Below are 27213 nucleotides of genomic sequence, written 5' to 3'. Positions count from 1 at the left end.
GTCATTATAGTAGGTGCCAATCAAGTTATAACTACCATCATTTTCACCTTAAATATAAAGCACAAATTTTAAATTCTTTAATATTTATTTATTTATTTACCAGAGCACTGTTCAGCTCTAACTTATGGTGGTGTATGAGCCTGACACATTGGAACCTCATGTCTCTTTATATCATTATGCTATCTTCCCTGCCCTTATGTATTTATATTTCCCAGAGTCCTGCTCAGCTCTGGCATATGGTGGTGTGGGAAGTGAAACCTGGGACTTCAGAGCTTCACGCAGAACCATTAAGCACAAATATTTTAATGATGTCCTCAGATTAACAGTAATAAAAGTTTTTTTTTATTAACTCATGACCAAATATAAAACTTAAGAATTAAAAAAAAAAAAAAAAAACTAAGAATTTCACAAAGCTGGGGTTACTAAGCAGTTAGGCACATATAATGCTTAAGCCATCTATCCCCATAACATGTAAGTTTCAAATCTGGACCTCACCAAAATGGCAAATTAATCCAGCACGTGAGCCCTCAAGGTCACTAATAAAGTGCCAAAGCCACAAATATGGGATATTGTGTATGTTAAGAATACTATCATGCAAATCCAGAGACATAATTTGGTTTTTAGTATCCGAGATCTAAAATAACTTCAAAACTACTGACTTCAAAATTACCGCTTAATGTTGCTATGAAAAAAGTTCCTGGGTTTACTGAATTTCGAGTCCTGCCTATGGTTACCTTGGTAGGGGGCAATGAAAATTACCAAGTACTTTAAAAAACACCTCTATTTTGCTGCAAGAATTACTTCAGCACCACCTTGGTTTTAATCTTCACACTTCAGCAGTGGGCACTTAGTTATTAGAAAGCTTTATGTTCAGTTCACAGTGATTCTCCATTCGACTGTTATTCTTTGGTTCAAACTGTGCCCTCACAGGGAACACATTTATTTTCTCTCCTACATGGAAGCTCTTAAGTATTTTTAAGGCAGATATCCAGGGGCTCGCTCTCCTTTTGGTTTCACTTCTCTAGGGTAAGCATTTCCAACTTTAACAGCTCTCATGAGAATAGCTTTTGCCCATTCACCAGTAAAGAGAAGTTTGCTACTGAGTAATTCAAATGTGACCTGATATTATATTCAAATGTAAAATAACAGAATGCTACTTCATAATTAGATAATTCAATCTTGACTACTGCAAAATTAAATAAATCCCAAATCTTTTACTCTTGACTTTTTTAACTAGAAAACAATTTTTTACTCAACATTCGCTGAGCATCTATCGTCATAATCAAGGCATGTTTTTTTTCTCCATGTAAACCACTACAGAGATCTCTCTCAAAGCTTGCAGAAAAATGAAGGAATGATTGACTTTCAACTTTACCCATCTGTCTCGTGATGAAGATCTGGTTTGAATGAGTTCAAGGTTCTTGCAAGCTAGTAAACGACTCCGAACTTTATATACACAGCGATATACTTCTGATAAGCATTTACCAGGCTGGTATCTGGATGAAAAACAAAGATAGGAAATTTACCTAACTTCTAGCATCATGAAAGCAAAATATTTGTCTGAGGATAGTTTTAAGTTACTTGCCGGCTTTCTCCACATGCTTGACTAAGTAAATTTGTATGTTTCAGAAGAGCTGCAAGAACAAATCTAGACACAGTGTCCAAGAGTGACTCATTACTTAAAGTTGCACTGTCCCAATCTGAAAATACAAATGATGCATTGACATTTAAGAGAACTCAGAAAACGGTTCAAAGGTAATTGAATAGCTTTATTAACCTAACACCTGGGATTTATCATTCTCTTAAACAGTTAATAAAGGAACCTGTAACATCCCCAGTATTGCTCTGTGGGCTAGGGATACAGCAGTGAACAAAACTAAATCCCTGATCACATAGAACTTTAAAGTCTAGCTGGGGGATAAGGGGAGACAAGACACACACTGACATAACAGATGAGTGCTAAAGAGAAAAAGAAAGCAAGAAAGAGGAACAGTGTGGGGTGACTTTTTATATATGCTGGCCTAGGGAGATCTCTGATCAGGGTAGGGCTTAGCAGAGATCTAAATGGCAAAGGAGAAGAAACAGTGAAGATCTAGTGCCCCTTATGGGGAAGAAAAAGAGAAAAACCTAGTGCAGAGGCCCTGAGGTGGGTATGAGGAGATCAGTGTGGCTGGAACAATGTGTAAGAGTGCTGAGGGCCATTAGAAAGGTGGGAGACCAGATTGCATAGGGCCCTGCAGATCACTGCAAGTCTTCCATGTTTTGCTGGGTAGAAAAACAGGAAGCACCATTAGAAGGTTTTGAACAGGGGGTCGGGCGGTGGCACAGTGGGTTAAACGCAGGTGGCACAAAGCACAAGGACCGGCATAAGGATCCCGGTTCGAGCCCGTGTCTCCCCACCTGCAGGGGAGTCGCTTCACAGGCGGTGAAGCAGGTCTGCAGGTGTCTGTCTTTCTCTCCCCCTCTCTGTCTTCCCCTCCTCTCTCCATTTCTCTCTGTCCTATCCAACAACAAATTGCATCAACAAGGGCAATAATAATAACCACAACGAAGCTACAACAAGGGCAACAAAAGGGGGGGAAAAATGGCCTCCAGGAGCGGTGGATTCATGGTGCAGGCACCGAGCCCAGCAATAACCCTGGAGGAGGAAGAAAAAAAAAAAAAAAAAAAAAAAAAAGAAGGTTTTGAACAGAGGCAGGACCTGATCTGGCCCTTGTTGTAAGAGGCTCACTTACTGTGGGACAACAAGGAAAGTCACTGCAGTATTTGAGTGAGGCATGATGGTTTCAGGCTAAGCAACAGCTATGGAGGTAGTAAGTAGTTGTCAGGGGGTTGGGCAGTAGCACCTGGTTAAGCACAAGCTACAACTGTGACAGGATCCAGGTTCAAGCCCCACCCCATCCCCCATCCTCACCTGCAGGGGGGAAGTTTCAGGAGCGGTGAAGCAGTGCCACAGGTCTGTGCGTGTCTCTCTTTCCCCCCTGCTTCCCTCTCAAATGGTCTCTATTCAATAAATAAATAAATAAGATTATATTTTTAAAAAATGAAGTAAGTAGTCACATGGAGAATTATTTAAACAAGAAGTGATCAGATTGTGTATGTATGCTGAAGATATAACTAAAAGAACTTGTTGATGGATCAGATGTGAAAACGTCCAAGAAGGCAAGGTTGACTATAAATGTAATTAGAATGTGGAGTGAAAGGCCTCAAGAAGACAACTTCTAGGTGATTATGAGCTGAAATCATAAGCCTGGGTCGGAATATTACCCCTTAGACATCCTAGGGGAGGTATTAAATAAATCAGTTGAGAGAGAAAGGGAGGGAGAGAAGTGCTACATATTTAAAGTAAAAACAAAAGTAGATATTGTGCATACATGTATATTTAAGTAAATAAGAAGTAAAACAACATTTGGACAGAGATGAGAATGTGCAAATGAAAATCCCAATCACAGTGTCAGACAGTGAGAACTGGTCAATTGTTTCCTCTAATTCAATGTCAACATAGGTGGGTAAGAAGTAAGAGAAAAATGAAACATTTGGACTGTGAATAAAACTAAATCCCTGGTCTTAGAGAACTTTAAGTCTAGCTGGGAGCCGAAGAGAGACAATAAAAACACTGATGGCAGATGAGTGTCATAAAGAAAAATCAAACAGAGTGAGGGGAGATGAGGGATGATCAGGGATTTGTTTTGTTCACTGCTATATTAAAAATACACAGATTCAGTAGATTCCAAATGTGGGTAGCAGGTTTATTGTCTACTTCCCTCCCAGAAAGTCTTCTGAACTGTTAACTTGACAGATTTACTCTTGATCCTTAAGAAAATATCTCTGAGAAAAAAAAAAAAAAAAAAAAAAAAAAGCTAAGTCCTACACTAATTGTATTGGTCTTTAACCAAAACAAGCTGCAACTACTCTCTCAAGAAATACAAATTTGTAACTTGGTTGTCCAGTCATTTTGTAAGCTTAGGAAAAAATTAAGTTCAGACTTAACTATTTTATGGGCAGAAAAAACTAGCAATATAAATATACCAGATTTGTAAGAAAACCTTACAGCCCACAGAGAATCTTGGAAAGGGTGTGTATAGCCTGTAAAAATGTCTGCATTAGGTTTCTGAAACGCCATCTATTCTAAGGGACTGTTCACTACTCTTAGAAGTGCTCTGAATAAAGTCACATAGGACCCCATTTCAAGGATGACACTCAATTTAAAGAGCAAACTAAAGTAACATTTTTTCCCCTGTGTTTCAAATTCAGCAAGAATTTTCCTATACAATTTTTTTTAAGTAATTGTGTTCTCTTCAAACCACATTTTTAAACCTATGATTAATTCTCACTAGATACTGATAGTTATGTTCGCTATTTAAGTACAAAGTCTGGACTGCAGCATAGATAAGCAACGAGAAGGGTTTTGTTTTGTTTTGTTTTGTTTTGGCCTTATGTTTAGATCCACTTTTGAAAACTTCTCCTTTCAATGTCACAAGTAATAATATATATGAAAAGGAAACCTAACTGCAAATTTCAAGATGATGATATAACCACAAGAATTTCATAAAATACAATTTGAGGGCATAGGTGGCAACTCAGAGCACAGGCCCTCCATGCATGAGGCCCTGAACAGTCCCTAACACAAAGCATGAGCACCATGGACAGCACCCAACAGTGAAAGGAACTGGCTCCACAGTCAGCAGTAGGGCTTTGACCCTTTCCCCATGCCCCTCTCTTTCTCTCTCCCTCTCTCTCTTTCTAAAAATATGCAATAAAAAAGGGGGGTTGAGTAGATGGTTCAGAGCTGCTATGCATGCAAAATCTGGTCATGGGCTCATTCTTTGGCACTACATTAGGAAAATCAAAATACAGTTTAGAAAGTGAAGCTTATTTCTGCTTTACCAAACTTTTGTACATCTAGTCAATCAAGAAGAAAACAGATGATATTGCACTTTCAATGGTATCATCTTGCTGGTGTTTTTTTTTTTTTTAATATCTCAATATATGAACTTCATTGTATTTCCACATGAGATAATTTCATCTTTGTAAGATGAATCACTAATAAGCTGTGGTCTACTTCAGTGGATCCAAAGGTTCAAAAGGGGAGGTGAGAAAAAGGTTTTTGAAAAGGGACTGGGGGAGTCGGGCTGTAGCGCAGCGGGTTAAGCGCAGGTGGCGCAAAGCACAAGGACCGGCATAAGGATCCCGGTTCGAACCCCGGCTCCCCACTTGCAGGGGAGTCACTTCACAGGCGGTGAAGCAGGTCTGCAGGTGTCTATCTTTCTCTCCCCCTCTCTGTCTTCCCCTCCTCTCTCTATTTCTCTCTGTCCTATCCAACAACAACAACAATAATAACTACAACAATAAAAAAAAACAACAAGGGCAACAAAAGGGAATAAATAAATAAAATAAATAAATAAATAAAAATAAAACAAAAAAATAAAAATAAAAACAAAAAAAAAAAGAAAAGGGACTGGGGGGCCGTGACCTACGGTGGAGGGAGATAGCAATCCGCTAGTGCATGAAGTGTACTAGCAGCTGTTTTGAGCAGGTGGGAGACTACACGACTTTGAGAAGGTCAATCTTGTAAAACAACATTTCTTCAACATAGGATAACACATTTTATTAGCTGAATCATACAAAGCACTAATTAATCAACAGACTAAATAAATGTTAATTAATCACACATTCAAGGCCAAAACACTACTACATACTCATCTGTGCAGCACATGACTGCCTTACTTCACAGTACACCTCATCTCAAAGGGGTGCCTTCTTTACTGCTCTGAGGGGGCAACAGTCATACAGAGGAGGAAGCCGATTAGGCCGGGGGCTGACACAGCTTATCCCGGTTTGCAAAGAGAAGAGACCCTCTCATTGAGACAGGCTCTCAACACTAGGTCCACACACCCTGCATAGAGTCCTTAGTAAAATGATCACCTCTGACATCACCTTTTCTATCAATTTCAATTCTTCCAACAGAAGGATTGTTTCAAGTGGGGTGTGTGTATATGTAGAAAAAAATTCCTGGGGCATTTCCCACAAAGAGGAAGGACAGGTTTTTTCAAATACTATTTGTAAAACAACTGTCTCCACAGAAAAGTGACAGTGACCCACCATACTATGAGCGAGCTGTGCACCTGTCCCTTCTCCTCCCCGCCCTTACCTTTGCTGACAGCATAGTCCTGCATGCTGATCCACAGGCTCCGTGCAGGCTCTTTGGAACAACCCAAGGCCAAGTCTACATAGACAGCAATTTCAGGCCGCAGTTTGTAATCAAAAGGCTTCTGTTCTTCATTTCCTGAGAGAGCTACTTCTAATAAGCAACTCATGCATTTATCTAAAAAATGATAGTAATCAAGTTGTCAATTTTAATCCTCATAAGTTCTGGTGCAACATATAAAAACATACTACACCTTAGTTCACATGGAAAAGTACATTTCAAATTGTTTTAGGTAGAAGTTAGTATAGTCTTTAAATGTTTCTCAAACAGAGGTAGAATCAACCCTTCTTCTTGAGAGGCAGGATGTGTGAACAAATGTGACATTCCAGGAAAGTGAGTTCTGGCATTTTGGTCAAAAAAGAATCAAGAGAGTCTATATGTCCTATATGTCTAACATGGTGCTACAGAATAAAGAACGCTCTTGCTCAAAATAGAATGGAATTTTTCTTGAGAAGAATGGGCCATTAGGGAAAAAGAAAATGCTCTCTTTTTATCTGGACCTAAGGGAAAATAACCAGCTAAGTATGACTCAAGATAGAGATCAAAGATAGCACAAATTACTTCTCAGTTGATATTTACATATCTAACACCAATTAACGGTGAAGTGCGGGCCTCCCCTACATGAGGCCCTGCTCCCCGACCTACAGAAGCATCAAGAACAGCACAAAGGACGAAGATTAGGAGAGGCCCATGGATGGTGGGGCTCTGCTTTGTTGTTTCTCCTCTCTCTCTGTCTCTAAAATTACAAAATAAAAATTGGACCAGAGAAGTTGCTCAATAGTATCATGCAGGCATAAGGTCTGACTTCCTTTCCTAGCACCACATCGGAAAACAAGCAAATAAATAAATAAGCAAACAAATCAAGCTCAGTGCTTTCATGATTTTAGAATTTCAAAACTGAAGAATAACAAAGTTAAAATTGAGAATGATTTTACTAATGCTAAAATTCAGTAAGTTAGTAAAGTAAATGAAACAGAAATAAAAGGTAGTTTACTTATATCCTCAGGAGGATATCTGGGGCCATTTCAGAGTTCAACGCTGACAGTACTGGGACCACCTTTATGATGCTCAAGATCCCTTGAAAAATCCTGACTTTCCCATTTTTGATACAAAGTACCTGGCTTACACTCATCAGCCACCATTAGAATCAGGTTCTGGCTCATAAATGAAGTGACAACTTACATTCTCTTTGAAAAAGGAGCAAAGTCCTTAACAGCTCCTCCCATCCCCAAAGCAGAGTATATTCTGAATCCTGTCTTGGTTCCCCCTTGATTAGGACTTTCCTCAGATTTTACTTTCTGAAAAAATTCTGGGGGCCAGGTGGTGGCATACTTGATTGAGCGCACATGTTCCAGGGCACAAGGACCAGGATGCGAGCTGCCAGTCCCCGCCTGTATTGGGGAAAGCTCACAGTGGTGGAGCAGTGTTGCAAATGTCTCCATTTCTCTCTCCCTCTCCACCTCCCCCCCTCAATTTCTAGCTATCTAGCCAATAAATAAATAAAGATAATTTTGAAGAAAGGAAAAAGTCTTGTGAGTCTCTCTTAGTAGAAAGGTAATAAAAGTTGAAGTTAGATAGCCAGAGAGCTTCTAATCCAACTTACTACTTTGTTCTTCAAAATCTGAGTCCCAGAAAGACTAAAGGGACAATTTTATATTAAAAATAACTGCATCATTAATCCAGGAACTACAGAATTTCTCATGTGTAGACAGTCTGAGAGTTAGTGTGCCATCAAAGTAGACAAATGCAAGATGAGGTAGGAAAGGAGAACCTCCACACACACAGACAAAACACAAGACCCCGCGAGTGAGGAGAGCAAAACAGGCCGTCACAAAGCTGCACTGACACACGGGCACGAAAGCGGGCCAGGCTGACAGAAGTAGCAGTAGGGCAGATCTGAGCCAAGCAGGAGGGAGTGACTTCGTACAGCTCTGTGTTCCAGGAAGCAGCTGCATAATCCACACCCCAGAACCAAGCAGTTACGCATTTCTCTAGTAGCTTGTGCATCACATGGCTTGACCAAAATGAACGACAAAGGACAGAATGGGACCACACCTACAGTTTCCTAGAGGGACTCTTCACAAGATGCTGCTGCAAGATTTGCTTTCCTGGGGGTGCCAAATTACAGCCTCAGAGCTTTTACCCATTTAATACTGTACCTCTATACTATCAGTTCTCTATTAAACAAACCAGGGTAGGAGAACTCTGCAAAGGAGGGATAGTTAAACGTGTATCATAAACGTCACAGAGAAGCACATTACCTAGCTGAGGGGTGTCCATCTCTACACCGTCACTGAAAAGTGGTGTTTTCATCCAATATGCAGTGTCCTGTTCCTCCGGAGATACAGGGGAGCCCTGAAGCATTCCACCAAGGCACCGCCCAATAAGGAGAGCAATTGTTCTTTCCAGATCCACAAGCCAAACCCAGGCTTGGGCTGGCTGGGGCAATGGCAGGCCTGCAGGATCAATCAGTTCTGGTCCTCCTGAAGACAAGGTCATCATCAATTGTGTCCCTACCTGGCATTTAAGAGTCTCGAGTTTTCTCATTTCTACTGTACTGCCTCAATGTGTTTAAACACAGTAATTTTACAATGAAACCACAGATTATAGTACTTTATATATTCATTTTCCTGGAATAGTTTAAAATATATCCTAATAAGCTATGTTCTCAGGTAAGAATGTCCATTTAAAAAGACTAACTTACTGGGCAGGGAGAGACAGCATAATGATTCTGCAAACAGACTCTCATGCCTGTGGCTTGAAAGTCCCAGGTTCAATCCCCCACATCACCACAAACCAGAGCTGATCAGTGCTCTGGTAAAAAGAAAGGAAGGAAGGAGAAAGGGAGGAAGGAAATAAGGATGGAAGGAAGGAAGGAAGGAAGGAAGGAAGGAAGGAAGGAAGGAAGGAAAGAAGGAAGGAAGGAAGGAAGGGAGACTGACTGACTTATTTATTATTTTATGAGTGATGCCAGAGCACAGCTCCATTATACATGGTGTGTAAGGACTAAAACCTTCCTATATGCACTCTAGCTGTTTGAGCCACCACCCTAGCCATCAAGTAAGAGTGTGTTTTTTTTTTAAGATATTACTTCAAAAGTAAACATTAAAATATGACAGAATTGTCAAAAGGGATCAATTTCTACTTTCACTGCAAATCAAATTTTAGCCTACGAGTGAGGCCAATGACCTTCTCCAAGTCAACACACAAGCTGATCTATATAGTAAAATGCTACTCAGTTCTGTTTGGTGCTTTTGAAGTCTCAGGTTCAATCCCCACCACCCCCTCCCTTCCACCATAACCCAGAGCTGAATAGTGCTCTGGTTAAAAAAGAAAAAAATCTTGGTGGGCTTTATAAATTCAGTGTCTTAGTTAGCTGTCTGTTAATTTAGAAGTATCTTGTATTCTTATTTGCAAATTTGTTTTTTAAATGTTCTTCAATTAAAAAAACTATATTGCTTTATAAAGATGTCAGTATAGAGAAGATGAATGAATTTTATCCAAAACCAGGTTACCTGAAAACACTAACAAAAATGGGCAAACTTCTTTCTTCTCCCACCCACCCACCCCTTTTTCTTTTTTATTGGGCAGTTTCTCATCTCCTAGTGACAGGTGTATACAAAACACCCTTACCTCCAACTGGGGTCTCTTTATACCACCATGCACCAGGACCCCAAGTTTCCCTGCGAATTGAACCTGGGCCCTTTGTTGCCCCAGGCATAAAAGTCTTTCTGCACAACCTTGTGCTATCTCTCTATCCTGACCGATTCCAAGTTTCAAATAAAATTAACCCAAGAATAAAAATGGAATGAAGCTTCATCACTGCTTACCATGAAGAGGCCACTGTAACTCTTGGTCTTCTAAAAGAGCAGCAGCTGGCAGGAGTCTATTAAGGCAATCAAGAGGTGGCAACAAGTCGAGGAGGTAACTCAGTAAAGGCCGAGCCACTGACACAGGGAGTAACAGTAGGGAGTTAACAATCTGGCAGAGCATACTGCCTGCAGCTGAGACGTATATCACATCTACGAAGGGTAAGAAATTCAACATGGATGAATAGTTTCAAACAAAATGAGAACAAAAGCTAGAAAGACTACTTTAGCCTGGAGCTGTCAAAAAACAGAGGAAGTAAGACCAATGCTTAACAGAAACCTCTAGTTTGTCTCCCCAGACTCAGACTCAGTAACTCGCTGCTGAACACCTACTGAGGCATTTGCATACCCCCCACCCCCCATTCTGAAAGCGTCACCGACAGACACTTTGTGAGCAAGCGTACAGGCCCTTGAGCCAACATACGGAAAAGGTTAGAGCTGCTTCCCTTAAGATGCATTATAAATTTCTCATTCACTAATTTATCTTTTTTAACATTCACTCGACAACATAGCAGACTCCGTTCTATGTAAAAGGTACATACTTTGAGTCTGGTGACTTAGACCACTTGCCCATTCTGACGCCCTCTACATAAAAAAGGAAATAGCCTTGAGCAAATACCTCAACGGCCCTGCTACTATAGTGTTTATGCCCTAGAGAGGGAAGTCTTCGTTGTCTTTTAAACCAAAACAATTTTCTTAGAAAATACATTAAGATCACCTTAAAGTATCTATCTGTCTTTGGTTTTAAAGATAACTGTATTGGTTTTAAAACCATCTGTATTGGGCTGGGGAGAGGGTGCAGAGGTAGCAAACAAGACTTTTACACCTAAGGCCACATGGTAACAGGTTCAATCCTTGAACCAAGATAAATCAGAGCTAAGTCATGCTCTGGCTTCTCTGTGTGTATGTCTCTCATGAAAAGAAAGTACTTCTAAAGTATCATCTGTACTGATTTTAAATTTATTTCAATATTTCATATTCTGGGGCAAGAAGGACTATTCAGAAATGAATTCAGTTTACACAAGTTATATTTTAGTTGTCTATTAACAACAAAATAAAAGTATCTACTAAGCAATGGTTTTAGTTTCTCTCTTCCTTCATGCCCCCCATAAGGAAACTTCAAAGTTAAGTTCATTCCAGATAAAAATTCCAAAATGGAAAAAGCAAGATAAGACACTTAGTATGTAAGTAGAGAAAGACTCCGGTACTCAGAACAGGAGTTCTGTCAAAGGCAGATATGAAAGTCAATATATACATGGTGGTCAAAGTCAATGGTACCCCATAAGATCAATCAGAAAGTAGAGAGGATGAAAGGGCTTGTTCAAGGAAAAGGTACTGTGGGAACTGATTCTAACAGTGCTGAAAGAGATGAGAAAACACAAGAGAGTGACTACACAGAGCCCAGCAAAAAGAAAGCATTTCAAGAACGAAAAAGGAACACTGCCAAATAAAGATAAAAATCTTACTTTGTGCCACTGACCTTTTTTAGTATGTCTCACGTAATGCCTTTAAAAACAGTCGGGGGTGGGGAGTCGGGCTGTAGTGCAGCGGGTTAAGCGCAGGTGGCACAAAGCACAAGGACCGGCATAAGGATCCCGGTTCGAACCCCGGCTCCCCACCTGCAGGGGAGTCTCTTCACAGGCAGTGAAGCAGGTCTGCAGGTGTCTGTCTTTCTTTCCCCCTCTGTCTTCCCCTCCTCTCTCCATTTCTCTCTGTCCTATCTAACAATGACAACATCAATAATAACTACAACAATAAAACAAGGGCAACAAAAGGGAATAAATAAAATAAAGTACTTAAAAAAAAAACAGTCGGGGAGTCGGGCTGTAGTGCAGCGGGTTAAGCGCAGGTGGCACAAAGCACAAGGACCGGCATAAGGATCCTGGTTCGAACCCAGGCTCCCCACCTGCAGGGGAGTCGCTTCACAGGCAGTGAAGCAGGTCTGTAGGTGTCTATCTTTCTCTCCCCCTCTCTGTCTTCCCCTCCTCTCTCCGTTTCTCTCTGTCCTATCCAACGACGACGACAACAACAATAATAACTACAACAATAAAACAACAAGGGCAACAAAAGGGAATAAATAAAATAAAATACTTAAAAAAAAAAACAGTCGGGGGGTCGGGCGGTAGTGCAGCAGGTTAAGCGCAGGTGGCGCAAAGCGCAAGGACCAGCATAAGGATCCCAGTTCGAGCTCCCGGCTCCCCACCTGCAGAGGAGTCGCTTCACAGGCAGTGAAGCAGGTCTGCAGTTGTCTGTCTTTCTCTCCCCCTCTCTGTCTTCCCCTCCTCTCTCCATTTCTCTCTGTCCTATCCAACAACAAACAGCATCAACAATAATAACCACAACAAGGCTACAACAACAAGGGCAACAAAAGGGGGGATAAATGGCCTCCAGGAGCGGTGGATTCATGGTGCAGGCACTGAGCCCAGCAATAACTCTGGAGGCAAAAAAAAAAAAAAAAAAAAAAAGTCCTGCGATGTGCCAACCAGAATATTTTAAGATTAATTAGATGAGCCACTATTACCATCACTACCAACCAAGACCACAGGGATCATCAATAGGATGGATTTCAAAGTCATTTTTCTTCAGTCCAGAGCCTTCAGTTTAACTCTTGCTTTATATCCACAAATTAAATCTTAAATTCAGAACCAAACACACCTCTTAATTTTCCACCAACACTGCCGTTCCATGGACTTTCTTTGAGCAGATTTGCAGAACGTGAATAAATGTCTGTAGCGTGAGGCAACAAGAGTTGAAGATGCTTGTGAAGCAATGCCACACTGCTGGAGTTCTGCAGGTGGAAAAAAATGAACCTGTTACTACTTTGAAAGATTCATGATATAAAAATATCACAGCTTACCAATTATTTCAGCCTCAAGGTCCCTGAGAAATGATAAGACACAGCAAGTCATACCTCACTAATGTTATTAATATGGCAAAACGCCAGGAGCTGTTTCTGCAGTGAGCACAGCAGTTCATGAAGATGAGCAGGCTGGCTGTTCTCAGATGATGATGTTCCAAGTAGAAATTTATCACTATTCTTTTCTAGCTCTCCAAATGCCTGATCCTAAAATGATACATAAGTAAAGATTATATATTTGAAGCATTTGAAAGTGAAAACAATGACCTGCCACAAATATTTCTCACTTAAGTAATTTTCCTACCTATCGATGTTAAATATTCGCACAGTAGCTCTTAGACGTGGCTATTTATCTAGCCATTTTGATCTATTTTTTTACTTAAAAGATAATACATATTTTTGGGCCAGGTGGTAGTATACCCACCCAGTTGAGCTATGTGTTATGGTGCTCAAAGCCCTAAGTTCAAGTCCCAGTCCCCACATATGGGAGGAAGCTTCACAAGCAGTGAAGCAGTGTTGCAGGTGGCTCACTCCCTATCACCCCTTCCCTTTAGTTTCTGTCTCTATAAAAATTTTAAAAAGTAATCAATGTTTAACCACACTTTAAAAACACTAAGAAATTAAAACATTGCACCATTCAAAGACATTCTACTCCAACATTTTTAAGCAACTGCCATTCCAGATGTATTGTGTAAAGGTTTTGTTTTCATGTGTTTATTAATATCTAAAAAGACAATCATCAAAAATCCAGTTTGTTTCTGATTACAATATAAACAGATGGAGTAGAAAAGACATGCAAACTAAAAACACATGATCCTGGGTTGGGTGGGAAAGGAACTGTTATAAAGAGTATTATTTGGACAACTGTAAAATGCTAATGCAGACTGTACAGCCGATAATAGCTCTGTGTCAATGTTAAACTTCCTGCTAGTAACTATTCTGTTGCTAAGACAGAGAATTCCCTTTGTGGCTAGGAGGTGGGTTAGTGGTAGAGCCTGGGACTTGCACACGTGAAGTAACAAGTTTGAATCCCAGAACCCGGTGGACATGCCAAAATGATGCTCTGGTTCTTTCCCACTACGTATATAAATACTGTCTAATGCTGTAAGTGTGTATACTTATGACACTAGGAGATATGGTAAAAATGACCAAAACAGTATTTTTACTATTATAAATGTAAAAATCCTTATTTAACCAATTACCCAAAGACATCACTATTTTTTGGTCCATTTCTCTCCTGATTTGTTCTGTAATTTCCCCCGCCCTCATCTCCATCATTTTTTTTCATAATGATATATGTTCTATTTTTAGTCCTCACTTAGAAAATTCACATTTTCTATCTTTCCTTAAACTGTGTATAATTAAAATTTAAGTCTCATAATATTCCACTGAGCATATACACTATAATTTACTTAAGCAGTTCCCTATTGTAGACATTTCAGTTATTTCCAATTTTACTTCTTGTAATAGTGACATTATGAAAACTTTGTGCGTAAAATATAATCTATACTTTACAGTTTGTAAATAAGAGTCTCAGGACATGCTAACACCCTTGCTATGCAGAAGCACCATTGTAAGCTGCAAAGTAAGCACTGCTTGAGATGCAGTGTTTGAGTCCCCTCAAAGCATATGCTGAATCTAATCTTCCATGTGATGGCATTTGGAGGTAGGCCTTAGCAAGCTTATTAGGTCAGGACAGTTGGAGCCCCTAAGGAGCTCTCTGTGTGTGAATGCAGGAAGATATCTGTCAATGAACTGAGAAGTAGGCTCCTATCACACTCTTGGTAACTTTATCTTGGACTTGTCACCCTGTGAGAAATAAATTTGTATTGTTCATAACTTGCCTGTTCTTAACTGTCATAATAGTTCAGACCAGAGTGAGCACTGTTACTTTAAAATCTCAGAACATGACAGATTTGAAATCACATTAAAAAGAAACCACAATTTTAGCCCAAAAGCAGTTAGAATTTTATTTCCATATAATATATACAACTGAGTTATTCTGCTGATGTAAGATACTGTGTTAATGCAGCAAAAATGTTCCTTACAATTTTGGGAAGATTTTTGATCAGTAATAAATAGAAATACCACAGTATTGCTCCCATTCCATTTGCGAATTAAATTCATATTATGAAATCTTTTTTTTTAAAGCTTTATTTATTTATTTTACCTTCTGTTGCTCTTGTTGTTTAAATGTGAAATCTTAAAGACAGTAATTCTATAGAAATAAATGCCCCTGTGAGTCAACAACATCCAATGTGGGCAATAATAACCACTACGACTTGTGAAGAAGAAAAAGAGCAGACAGATCAGACCCTGAAGAGATACAGAAGACCAAGTAACACACAAACAAAGCTAAGCTGCACCATAGGCCGAGACTCTAAAAATCGCAAGGGAGATGCAACTCTATCAGTAGCGCAGCTGAGGGAGGCTTCCTAAAACTGTCACAGATTTGGAGAGAAAAAGAAGAAGCAGAAAATAAGGTTGCCAGGTGTATGGTGAGAATGGCATATAAACCAAGTGGTGCAGGGTTGGAAGGGCCCGTGATACAGAGAAGCTACTAAATATAACAAGGTAATTTCAGCAGCAAGATGCTGGGGAGAGGCCACGATGGAGACAGCATTACTATTAAAGTCCTGATGGCCTAGGCTCCAAAGCAATAGAAAATAAAGGAGATGGAACTATGGACCACCACAGAGTTAAGAAATGATAGCATTCTAGTTATCTTCTTCCCTGTTACAGTCTAGTTTCAATCAATAGCGGCCACTTTGCTTAATGATTACCTTTTGTCTTATAAGGTTAATCCCTTCCTCATTATTCTTCTCTTGCAAAAAGTTGGCTATTATTTATTCTATATTAAAAAAATCAGAAAAAAAATTATAAAGTCCTAAAATATCTGGAATACTCAAGTACAAGTTACTGGCACTCATAATATTCATAAGATCTACATACCTTTTTCCCTTTGAGAGACTGGAACCAGAGTTTTATTTATTTCATAAGTGTTTAACTATCAAAATTACTTGACCTGAAGCATCCCCCTACCAACACCCCAGCAAAATGCCTCAACCTAAAGAGTAACTTACTGTATAAAACCCTAAATTTCTTAAGAGAGTCTTCATCAAGATTTCAGCCAGGTGGGTGTCTGGATGGCAGCTCTGAGTGCCATAGGGCTGATCTGACAGGCTTCCGTAGCCGGTGCACACAGAAGAGAGGTCAGCAGCATCGGAGGGGGAACTGTAGCCAAGCAACGAGGCGACATGGGTATGGTCCTGCAGGCTTGTCAGAATGATATCCAGTTGCATCCTCTAAATGAATAAAAGTCCATCCATTGGTACAATAACAATAATTAGTTTTCAAATGTACTAGTAGAGAAGAATCCTAGGATAAAAAAGTAACTATACTAATGATGCTACATAGTCACTTAGCATCCTGATAAACAATCATCTTAGGAAGTGTGTATAATTAAAAGAGAAAACTCCCATTAGTAGAATTTGGAAGGATATAACAGTGTTCTAGTCTACATTCAATACCTAAGATACTTTTAAAAAATTTTTTTAAATATTTATTTATTTATTTGCCCTTTTGTTGCCCTTGTTGTTTTTCACTGTTGTTGTTGTTATTATTATTATCATTATTATTATTATTATTTTGCCTCCAGGGTTATTGCTGAATCCACGAATCCACTGCTCCTGGAGGCCATTTTTTTCACTTTTGTTAGCCTAGTTGTTTTATCATTGTTGTGGTTATTATTATCATTGTTATTGATGATGTTGTTGTTGGATAGGACAGAGAGAAATGGTGTGAGGAGGGGAAGACAGAGAGGGGGAGAGAAAGACAGACACCTGCAGACCTGCTTCACTGCCTGTGAAGGGACTCCCCTGCAGGTGGGGAGCCAGGGGCTCAAACTGGGATCCTTATGCCGGTCCTTGCGCTTTGTACCACCTGCGCTTAACTGGCTGTGCTGCTGCCCAACTCCCAATACCTAAAATTCTAAGTTCAAGTGGTACTATAAGTAGAGTAGGAGGAAATGTCAAGAGATAAATTATACAATATATTCTATAGAATTATCAGTGACAACTATTTACTCCAGCATTTAAAATAATCACTTGAAATCTAAATTAATGCAAAATACTTACTTGAGAGCATCCCGTGGAAATTAAGTTGCCAGTACATACCACTTTTTTTCTCAAGTCTCTAACTCTACAACAGATTCTTTCATTTGGATGAGCAAAATGAACTTACCTTAATGCCCAAAAAAAAAAAAAAATTACAAATGGAGAAAATAACCATAGCATAGTATTTTCCACAATAATCATCATCTTTTACTTCTTCTCATATGTGAAATTTCAAGCAAAACCCTAGGTACCAAACTAACTGTAGTAAATGCCTTTGACTCCAAATCAGCACTTTGCAAACAAGTCTGAAGGTCTCTGGTTTGACAGGCTAAACCTCACAGGAAATGTCAGTCATAAACATTAGTTTCAAATTGTTTAACAAATTATCACTTGCCTTTGGTAACTCTTTAGCAGAAGACATTAAATATTAGGATTAAAAGCACTAAATTCATGTCAGTTGGTGAGTTTATTTCCTCCTAGGCCTCAGAGGGGTGTGTGTGTCTATCTACTGGTTCACCTAGACGGCATGCCAAGGCTCACCTGTCCTTTAGATAAGCTTTCCCATCTATCAGGTCCTTGGGGCAAAAGAGAATGAAGTAATTCCATTCGTTCTCGTAAAGGAGGTAGTAACATAGTTGCTCCCACTGACAGTGTTTCAATTACCACCTAATATCAAAAAAAGAAAAGTGAATTATTGGCCTGGTTCTTACTTTTCAGAGAAATGTGAGAAAAATGTATCCACTGTTAGTATTACAGAAGTCTTGAGAAGGGAGTACACAGGCATAGCATAAAGAAAGTATATATGCCCTTCTTTTAAACAATGTTTATTTTTGCCATCATTTTATCACCCTAGGGGCTCCACACCCCAAGATTCTTCTGCTCCTGTCAGACTATTTATTTATATATATTTATTTTCGATAAAAGGTGAGAGACAGAGAGAAAGAGATGAGAGAAGAGGACAGACATTACAGCACTGTCCCATTTTGTGAAGCTTTCCCTTTGTGGGTCTCCTATGTGGTGGCCAGGGGGACTCTTGCAGCTGGCAATGTGTTCACTCCGTCAGGTGATTAATCTCGTCTTTCATCAGTCCTTCTTTATATAATTTTATGAAAAATAGAATTGAATTTTGGATTTGCTACTAAATACCTAATGATTACCCAGCAAATACTGAGCATGGCGTCTACTCTACAGTGTTGAGCAAGGATCCTGGTTCGAGCCCCCGGCTCCCCACCTGCAGAGCTATCGCTTCACAAGCAGTGAAGCAGTTCTACAGGTGTCTATCAGGGAGCCAGGCGGTGGTGCAGCGGGTTAAGCGCACATGGCAGAAAGCACACGGACTGGTATCAGGAAACTAAAACTAACAGGTAATATGCAAATTGTTATTGGTAACTACATGTGAACAATAAAACTTAGAACACAAGTAAATACCTTCAAAAAGACAGAATAAGTCAGGAAAAGAGACTTCTAAAAAAAAAAAAAAAGGAACCCGCAAATTAAGAGCTCTTAAAAATTAAAAATATCACAGGAAACCTAAAAGATCTCAATATAAGAATTAGACTATAAAATTAAACTTCTCAGGAGCCAGGCAGTGGCACACCGGGTTAAGTACACATAGTACGAAACTCAAAGACTGGTGCAAGAATCCTGGTTCAAGCCCCTAGCTCACCACCTGTGTGTGTGTGTGGGGGTGGGTGTGTGTGAGGGGTGTATGCTTCACAAGCAGTGAAGCAGGTCTGCAGGTGTCTACTTGTCTCTCCCTCTATCTTCTCCTCCCCCCTCAATTTTTCTCTGTCCTATCCAATAAAATAGAGAAAAAAAGAGAAAAAAAGCCACCAGGAGCAGTGGATTCATAGTGCTGGCACTGAGCCCCAGCGATAACCCTAGAGGCAAAATAATAATAAATAAAAATAAATAAATAATAAAATTAAGTGTCTCATAAAGGAAGGGAAAAAAAGAAGAAAAACAAGAAAGGAAATACAAGAATTAAGAGGACTGGTCCAAATAAGTCTATAGTGTTTTAAAATAAAGTACCAAGAAAGAAATTCCCTGAGGGGCTCAATGAAATGGCGTGGACGCAGACGCGCACACACACACATGTGTGGAGAACAGCACTGTTGCAGGCAAATAACTAGAAGTTTTGGTAATGAGGAAAGAGACTGTGGCCACTTATTAATGACTGTTAAGCCTCCCCCCTTCACAGTAAAAATGGCCTAAATAAAATAAATGAATATAAGTAAAATTAAAACAACAACACATTTTATCACAAAAAAAAACCAATTACAATTAACAAATACAAGAAAAGCCTAATTTGGTAGGAGGGCAGAGAGTAAACGCTTTCTGAGAGGTGACATTTGACCTTTTGTCTTAAAATATGTCCACCAAAAACATTTACTTCCATCAAGAAAACAGAAACAAGTGAGAAAAGACCCCAGTGAAGGTCTCTGGTATACAGCTGGTATAGTGCCTGAGAACTATACCAGCTGAACTCTCGTGCCTGAAAGAGAGACAGAGAGAGATGTGACCTGAGATATAGATCCACAAGTCCTATCTACTTACCTCTTGGATTTCATCTGGAACAGTTGAGTCCATTAGTCTGAAGAGCAAATTTCGAAGTGGACCAGCCTGTCTCCCAAGAATGCTGGTGGCCACCCCTCCGGCAAGTGCAAGGGCGAGATGGTTTGAAAGCAGCTTCAGGCACAGCTTGAGGAAATTGTGGTGTTCCCTAAACCAAAGAAACTGGCTGTGAATTTCTGGAACATACAAGCATGTGCTATCTAGTTTGGGTAATAATTTTTTTCTTTAAAAATTCTGCCAAATTGTGGCCAGGGGTAATATATAAATATATGATTCATAAAATTATAGACTTTTCTTAGAGGTTATTATTAATATAAGACTACATTTAGCTTCCTTTTTCTTTCTTTCTTTTTTTTTTTTTTTTTAGATTATAAAGAAGTTTCACATAGCTGAGGAAGGATCTGAACAATAAAGAAAATTACGTCAAAACTCAAGATGAGGGTGGAGGAAATAACATAATAATTAGGGAAAGAGACTCATGTCAGAGGCACCAAAGTCCCAAGTTCAATGCCCCACCATCACCACAAGCCAGAGCTGAGCTGTGCTTTGGTTTAAAAAACAAACAAACAAACAAAAAACCCCACTCCAAATGAAAAATATATACACGCGTACACATGCCAACACATACAGACACAGACACACCGTACCTTGAAGAAGGGAAAGGGAGTGGGGGGACTTCGCTATTTATTTTATCACAGTATCTCTCAAGAAAAGAACGTAGGTGTGAGAAGGTGCTCTCTTCAAGATCTACACAGTAAGGCCGGTGCCAGGCAACAACTTGTCTGGAAGAAATAGAAGACCATAAAACAGTCCTTATACAAACATTTCATACATGATCAAAAGTAAAACAAAGTCTAAAAGTTATTAAAGCTGAAAGATTTCAACAAAACACAAAGGCACTTTATTTCAGCAAGGGAATCTGACATTCCTGGAGCCCATCAAGAAGGCACCACCCACCTCCTATTTTGCAAGCCTGATATCACTTACCTGAAGTCAGAGGGTTCTAAGAGTCTGTAATGTCTATTTCACATAATGAGAAATACTCAGACTCTAATAAAGAAGGATACAGAAACTTATTAAAAGAGAAAGTCCTGAAATCGTTTGGGAAGATTTTTCAAAACTTTGGGAGGCAATTTTATAGATACAAAGGAGGAGGTTTCAAATTCAGTACTGGTAGCAAATTATTAATATGCAACTTCTGCTTTTTTTTGGAGGTAATCATCTATAAATGTATTTGAATGTTTAGAATGTTCTTTAAAAACAATGGAACCAGAAGTCTAGACTGCATATATAATACATTCTAAATTGTACACAAACCCACATGCATCTGAAAACATCTGAAGCTATCCCAATCTCTTGATAAAAGTGTAAAGTCACCTGCCTGACCCCAGCAAAATACCTCACTGAGAAAGTCCACTTTGCCATGTCCAGTGAAGCCCTAGCAGTGAGGAGAGGAGGGACTGTATCTACTTATCTGTAAAACATAGCCAACTTCAAAATCTAAATGGGAAGAAACTTAGATGTCATTAACAGCAGAGTAAACAATACTAGAAATGTTCAGAAGTATATTTTATGGGGGGAAAAAAGGGCAATTTTTTGTTACTGAAATGCGAGGATTTTTACACATAGGTGCTCTTACCTGTCCCTAGGAAGAGCAGTCCATGCAAGACTATGTGAGGTTCCAGCTGAAATCTGTTGAATAGCAATGCCATCCAACCCACTCACTTTCTTTGGTTTAGTAATAGGACCTGTGGAATTTCCTTGGCCACACTGTCCCATTGAGTTATTACCCCAGGCATAGACTTCATTGTCTAAAAACAAAGGACAAATGGAACTCAAGCTGAAATGTAATACATGTACTATATATAGTTGTATATGGTAGCTAAAACTATTCCTTCAAACACAAGTGACCTTACCATGAGAAAGCGCCAAACAATGACTGTCTCCAATGGAAATATCAACTATTCTTGTGGCAGCCAGTTCTTCAATGAGTTTGGGCCTTAAAGCAGTAGCTTCTGAAGAGCCACAGCCTAGGCAAGCTCCACAGCCCCACGCGTAGACCTTCAATAAGCAGAAATAACCTGAGTGTCTAGGTTAAAGTTGTGTAGAAATAAGTAACGATTTATACAAGACAGTGATTTGATACCAACTAACTTTATTTTATTAAAAATATTTGCTCCCCCTCCCCTTCCACCAGTCTCCACCTAGAAGGAGGAAGGTTCACGAACGGGAGTAGTGCTGCAAGTATCTATCTCTTCTATCTCTCTCTCCCATTCGATTTCTCTCTATCCTACCCTCTAACAAAATTAAAATAGATGTCTGGCTGCCAGGAGCAGTGTTCTTCTGCAGAAACCAAGTTCCAATGAATTTGGTGGGGAAAAAATTTGACTTTTCAATCACTTTAAATTTCCCAAGATTTATTTTGCTCTCTTACATTCACTTATAGGCTTTATAAACAGTTGCCCTAAAATGAGAATTCAGCACAGAAGGAAAAAAATGGTAGGGCTTTCCAAGAATGTGTGCCAAAGTACTAACTGACTTACATTATGTTATCTTTGCCCAGTTTTAGCAGGTTGGAAATACTGATAATATCTTAAAACTTTCCTTCCCATGGTTTTCATTATGCAGGTTTCAATATTTCTTAGCTGAAAACCAAGGTGTAACTATAAAAAGGAATTATGTAAATCATAAAATTGATGTTTCTGATATAAACCTCACACCTCACTGCTATAATGATTTTAATTATCGCTTACCAAGACGGTCTGGTGAAGCAGTAGGCAAGAGAGATGTCTCTGAATATCTTCATTTTTGATAAATTAATATAAAATATTTACTCACTTATTTAAGATATTTGGGGAAAAGCAAGGTCAAGAAGAGGAGGACAAAGGGGAGAATCTCTGCCAATCTGGCAACATCATATCAAAGCAAACAGAAAATGTAATGAATTTTTTCCTGCAGCAGATTTTAATAATATCTGGGATTTTTTTTGTCTTATAATTATTTTAGAAAAGACTATTGAGATGCTAAACTTCTTCAAAAAAATTAAATGTTGGTACCAGTTGCAAGTGAAATTAAGACAAGTGTACAGAATGCAACAAAATTCCAGTAAAGATTTTGTTTCAAGACAAGTTAGCAACCAGAGGCAAATAAGGTAAGAAAAAAAAAAAATGCACCTAGTATATTGCACCAAAGCAAAGCACTCTGGGGAAGGAGGGATATTATTCGGAGGAAGGGGTGTTGAAGTACTGGTGTACAATGGGGGAAAGGACCTAGGTTGGGGGAGAGTGTCTTGAATACACCTAGACACCTATCATGGAAGGTGAGAGGCTGCACTTAGTGTCAACAGTTGTACTGTAGACATTAGCCACCCAATAAAGTGTGTGTGTGTGTGTGTGTGTGTGTGTGTGTGTGTGTGTGTGTGTGTGTGTGTGTGTGTGTGTTTTTAAGAAACATCAAAATTAACAGAAAATCTCCCAAATAGCTCATCCTCAAGTGCAACAATGTATTGTCACTCAGTAAGGCCTACATGGCCTATGTCAGAAAAGTCATGACATATTTTTCTATGCAAATATGTGAATATGTGTCATGACTTTTCTGACCACTCAAGAGAATTTTCTCTTGTAATATTCCTTCAGTGGAGCATTGATGGATTATGTGTGTAAAAATACAAACTGCAATTTCAAACATAAGACCTGGGAAGTCAGCACGGAAGGGGACAGAGATGGACTGACACAAAGGCAGATGCTGTTCTTCATTTCACGCTCAGCAAGTATACAGGAAAGACTACAACCTCACCCATTTAAAGTATTTATTTAAAGTATTACTACCTTACTCTTTAAAAGTATTTATTAGGGGCTTATCGATGAGTGCATATTTTATCATTCAAGAGGACACAGGTTCAAGCCTCAGTAGTCTTGAACCTGGGCTTTTGCTCATGGTAGCATGTGCAATCTACCAGGTGTGCCACTGCCTGGTTCTCATCACATTTGTCTGTGTCCTGTCCCCTCACTTCCTGTCTTTCTTTTTCTTTTCCTTTTTTTATCTTTGTCTTTTTTTTTTCCAATTTTTTTTTTTAAAGAAAGGATTAATTAACAAAACCATAAGGTAGGAGGGGTACAACTCCAAACAATTCCCACCACCCAATCTCCATATCCCACCCCCTCCCCTGATAGCATTCCCATTCTCCATCCCTCTGGGAGCATGGACCCAGGGTCATTGTGGGTTGCAGAAGGTAGAAGGTCTGGCTTCTGTAATTGCTTCCCCGCTGAACATGGGCATTGACTGGTCGGTCCATACTCCCAGTCTGCCTCTCTCTTTCCCTGTGTGTCTCTGGGGAAGCGGAGCTCCAGGACACATTGGTGGATATTTGTCTTTCTATCTGAATAAAAAAGCAGCTGTAGTGATAAAAAAGTATTGTCAAATTAATCTGAGTGCCTCTATCCCTTTTCTTCAAAACGAGTCACTTTTCCCAGGTTATTTTTATGTGGGGGTATCTTCTTTATTCTTTATTACTATCATCATTATTTTTACTTATTTATTGAATACAGACAGCCAGAAATTAAGAGGAAGGGGGAGATAGAGAGGAAGAGAGACAGAGACACCTGCAGCTCTGCTTCACAACTCATGAAGCTTTACCCCCTGCAGGTGGGGACTGGGAGCTTGAACCCAAGTCCTGGACACTATAACATGTGCTCAACCAGGAGCCCCACCACCCAGTTCTTTTTAATCTAGTCTTTTCTATCCTTTTTAGTTCATACAACTGATTCCAACAACACTGAATCTTGCTCTCCTTCACTAACCACAGTTTTGCTGAGTGTGGATTTTACAAAACTGTCTTAATACAAAGACTAGGGGGTGATGAAAAGTTTATCGGGGTCACACAGGCAAGCTCAGAAAACCTGGCTCTGTCTCAGATCCTCTCGCTCTTCAGGCAGTAGAAAGTTGTTCATTTCAGTGGGTACCTTTGAAATCAAACTTTGATACTCTGCTTTCCTGCTCTTCCCAGAAGCCTACCTGGCCTGTTGACGTCAAAGCAAGTGAAGATTGGCTCCCAGCACAAACTTTGCGAATAAACATTCCTTGTAAAGCCTCAATAACTTTAGGTTTATATACTCTGTTGGTGTCACCATGGCCAAGCTTGCCTATAAAAAACAAACACATTTTTGCTAAACATGTTCTTGTACAAAAGAATCTGTATTTGTCTAAAGTCATTGAAGTTGATGAACAGCTCGTCTCTCCATCGCTAACCTGACACGTGGCAACAAAACAACAGAGGATGTTAACAAAGGGACACTTCTGCTATGAGAAAATAACAACCGACAGCCTTAGAAATTAAAACCATTTCTAAGGAAATATGGAAATTCATTTGTCTTTTTCTCTTTTGCTGATCATATTTCTAACATCAGATTTGCGGATGCGCTACTCAGATTCTGCACAGAAATTCTATACACATAGTTCTGAAAGAATCTGCAGTTCATCAGGCAGGAAATTAGTAAATCACTAAACGAAAATAAATTCAAAATTAAAGACACTACTTTCACCACTGAAATCATCTTTAACATTATCTTAATTTGAACATACAGGACTGGGTAGTGTGCACTCACATATTCCTGGTCAGAGCAACTACGTGAATAAAAACTTAAACATTCCACTGTTATTTTCAATGCTGGAAAAAAAAAAATCACAAACCACCTATGTATTCAGCACTAAGAGACTGGTTTTATAAGTTGTGTTATAATCACATGAAAGAATTGCTGAGCCACTTAAAAGAAAATTTTTTCTTGGCAGCACAATTTGTAATAGCCAACAACAGATGAGTGGCTGAGCAAGGTGTGGTATATATGCTCAACTGAATACTACTCAGCTATAAAAAATGGTGACTTCACCGTTTTCAGCCGACCTTGGATGGACCTTGAAAAATTCATGTGAAGTGAAATAAGTCAGAAACAGAAGGATGAGTATGGGATGATCTCACTCTCAGGCAGAAGTTTAAAAACAAGATCAGAAAAAAAACAAACAAACCCACAAGTAGAACCTGAAATGTAATTGGCATACTGCACCAAAGTAAAAGACTCTGGGGTGGGTGGGTGGGGACAATACAGATCCAAGAAGGATGACAGAGGACCTAGTGGGGGTTGTATTGTTATATGGAAAACTGGGAAATGCTATGCATGTACAAACTATTGTATTTACTGTTGAATGTAAAACATTAATTTCCCAATAAAGAAATTTTTTAAAAAAAAAGAAAATTTTAATGTTTGTTGACACAGAAAGATATTAGCAAAATACAGCTTAATTAAAAAAAAAAAAAAAGGTCCCCCCCCTTCTGTCTCTGGGACCTAACGGAACTGGAGTTCAGAGACCTCTGGTCATCTTCCCCTAATATTTCTCCCTCTCTGAGAGTATGGACTAAAATTCTTTTGAGGATGCAGAAAGTGGAAGGTCTGGCTTCTGTAACTGCTTCTCTGTTGGACGTGGGCATTGGCAGATTGATCCATAGCTCCAGCCTGTTGCTATCTTTCCCTAGTGGGGTAGGGCTCTAGGGAGGTGAGGTTCTGGGACATATCTGCAATCTAGGGAGAAGTAATACAGTTTCCAATGGAGAACATGGGGATACAGAATCTGGTGGCGGAAATGGTGTGGAATTATACCCCTGGTTATCTTACAATTTTGTAAATTAATATTAAATCACTAATAAACAAGATTATAAATAATATCCAATAAACACAAATATGTTCTGACTTTTTAACATTTATGTAGAAATGTATTTGTATAATGCATATATAATCAGATGTCTAGTTACCAAGGGTCTTTTTTTTGGGGGGTGGGGGTGGGGAGAGATCATCACTGAGTCTTCATCACTCCCACCAACTTTTTCAGAGAAACAGAAAAACATGCCTTGGCACCGAAGCTTCACCCAGTGCTGTAATATTCCCAGTGGTGTACCAGGGGCTTGGATCTGTGTCACAGACTCGGCAAATCAGATTCCCTACCATATGAGCTATTTCACTGGCCACTAACAAAGGTCAGAGTAATACCTGTAGAAAGAGTTTCTTTCCTGGGTCATGCCGGGCTTCACCACTCTAGACAAATGTTTTCAGAATGAGAGAATGAAAAAGAAATCACAGCAACAAAGCTTCTCCCAGAGCCACAGGGGCCAGGGACTGAGTTTGAGTCGCACACGTGGGAAGCAGGCACACTTCCAGGTGAGCTATCTCAGCAGCCTGACACAGATCCTCTTGACCAGAACAACAACAAAAAAAAATTACCACTTAGATTTGAGTTTTCTACAGCTGGGATGTATACATGAAATATAGACTTTAAAAAAAGAAAAGGGCAAAGTTATCAATAAATCACTTTCTTACATACCATTGTCTCCTCCTCCAAAAGACCAGACAGTTCTCCCATCTTTAGATAAAGCGATAGTGTGTGAACTGCCACAGGAAACCTCACCTACATTGCTAATGTCCTTCACCAAAGTTGGAATGTTCCGGCTGTTACTGTCACCATGACCTGGGAGATAACACACACAGCAGCAGAGACATCATGTTATTGTTTTCTTTAGGCATTCCCTCAAAGGTGTGATAAACA

At 39.4% G+C, this 27213-nt stretch overlaps 1 protein-coding gene across 1 annotated transcript in view; it reads right to left on the bottom strand.

Moving 5' to 3' along the window:
• Window positions 1-27213, bottom strand: part of HERC1 (HECT and RLD domain containing E3 ubiquitin protein ligase family member 1) — a 172628-nt gene that overhangs the window by 90781 nt on the left and 54634 nt on the right. Inside the window, exons 8-22 of the mRNA XM_060175709.1 lie at window positions 26992-27135; window positions 24637-24764; window positions 21540-21684; window positions 21263-21434; window positions 20271-20405; window positions 19606-19771; window positions 17590-17715; window positions 16018-16239; window positions 12989-13141; window positions 12733-12865; window positions 10039-10230; window positions 8470-8691; window positions 6152-6325; window positions 1586-1700; window positions 1376-1496 (exon numbers count right to left, since the gene is read on the bottom strand). Of these exons, the coding sequence (XP_060031692.1) occupies window positions 1376-1496; window positions 1586-1700; window positions 6152-6325; window positions 8470-8691; window positions 10039-10230; window positions 12733-12865; window positions 12989-13141; window positions 16018-16239; window positions 17590-17715; window positions 19606-19771; window positions 20271-20405; window positions 21263-21434; window positions 21540-21684; window positions 24637-24764; window positions 26992-27135 (2348 nt within the window). The remainder of the gene's footprint in view (window positions 1-1375; window positions 1497-1585; window positions 1701-6151; window positions 6326-8469; window positions 8692-10038; window positions 10231-12732; window positions 12866-12988; window positions 13142-16017; window positions 16240-17589; window positions 17716-19605; window positions 19772-20270; window positions 20406-21262; window positions 21435-21539; window positions 21685-24636; window positions 24765-26991; window positions 27136-27213) is intronic.

Source organism: Erinaceus europaeus, chromosome 16 (genome assembly GCF_950295315.1).
Source record: "Erinaceus europaeus chromosome 16, mEriEur2.1, whole genome shotgun sequence".
NCBI lineage: Eukaryota > Metazoa > Chordata > Mammalia > Eulipotyphla > Erinaceidae > Erinaceus > Erinaceus europaeus.
Note: the sequence above shows the minus strand (reverse complement) of the source record. Positions and strands in the feature narration are given on the sequence as shown.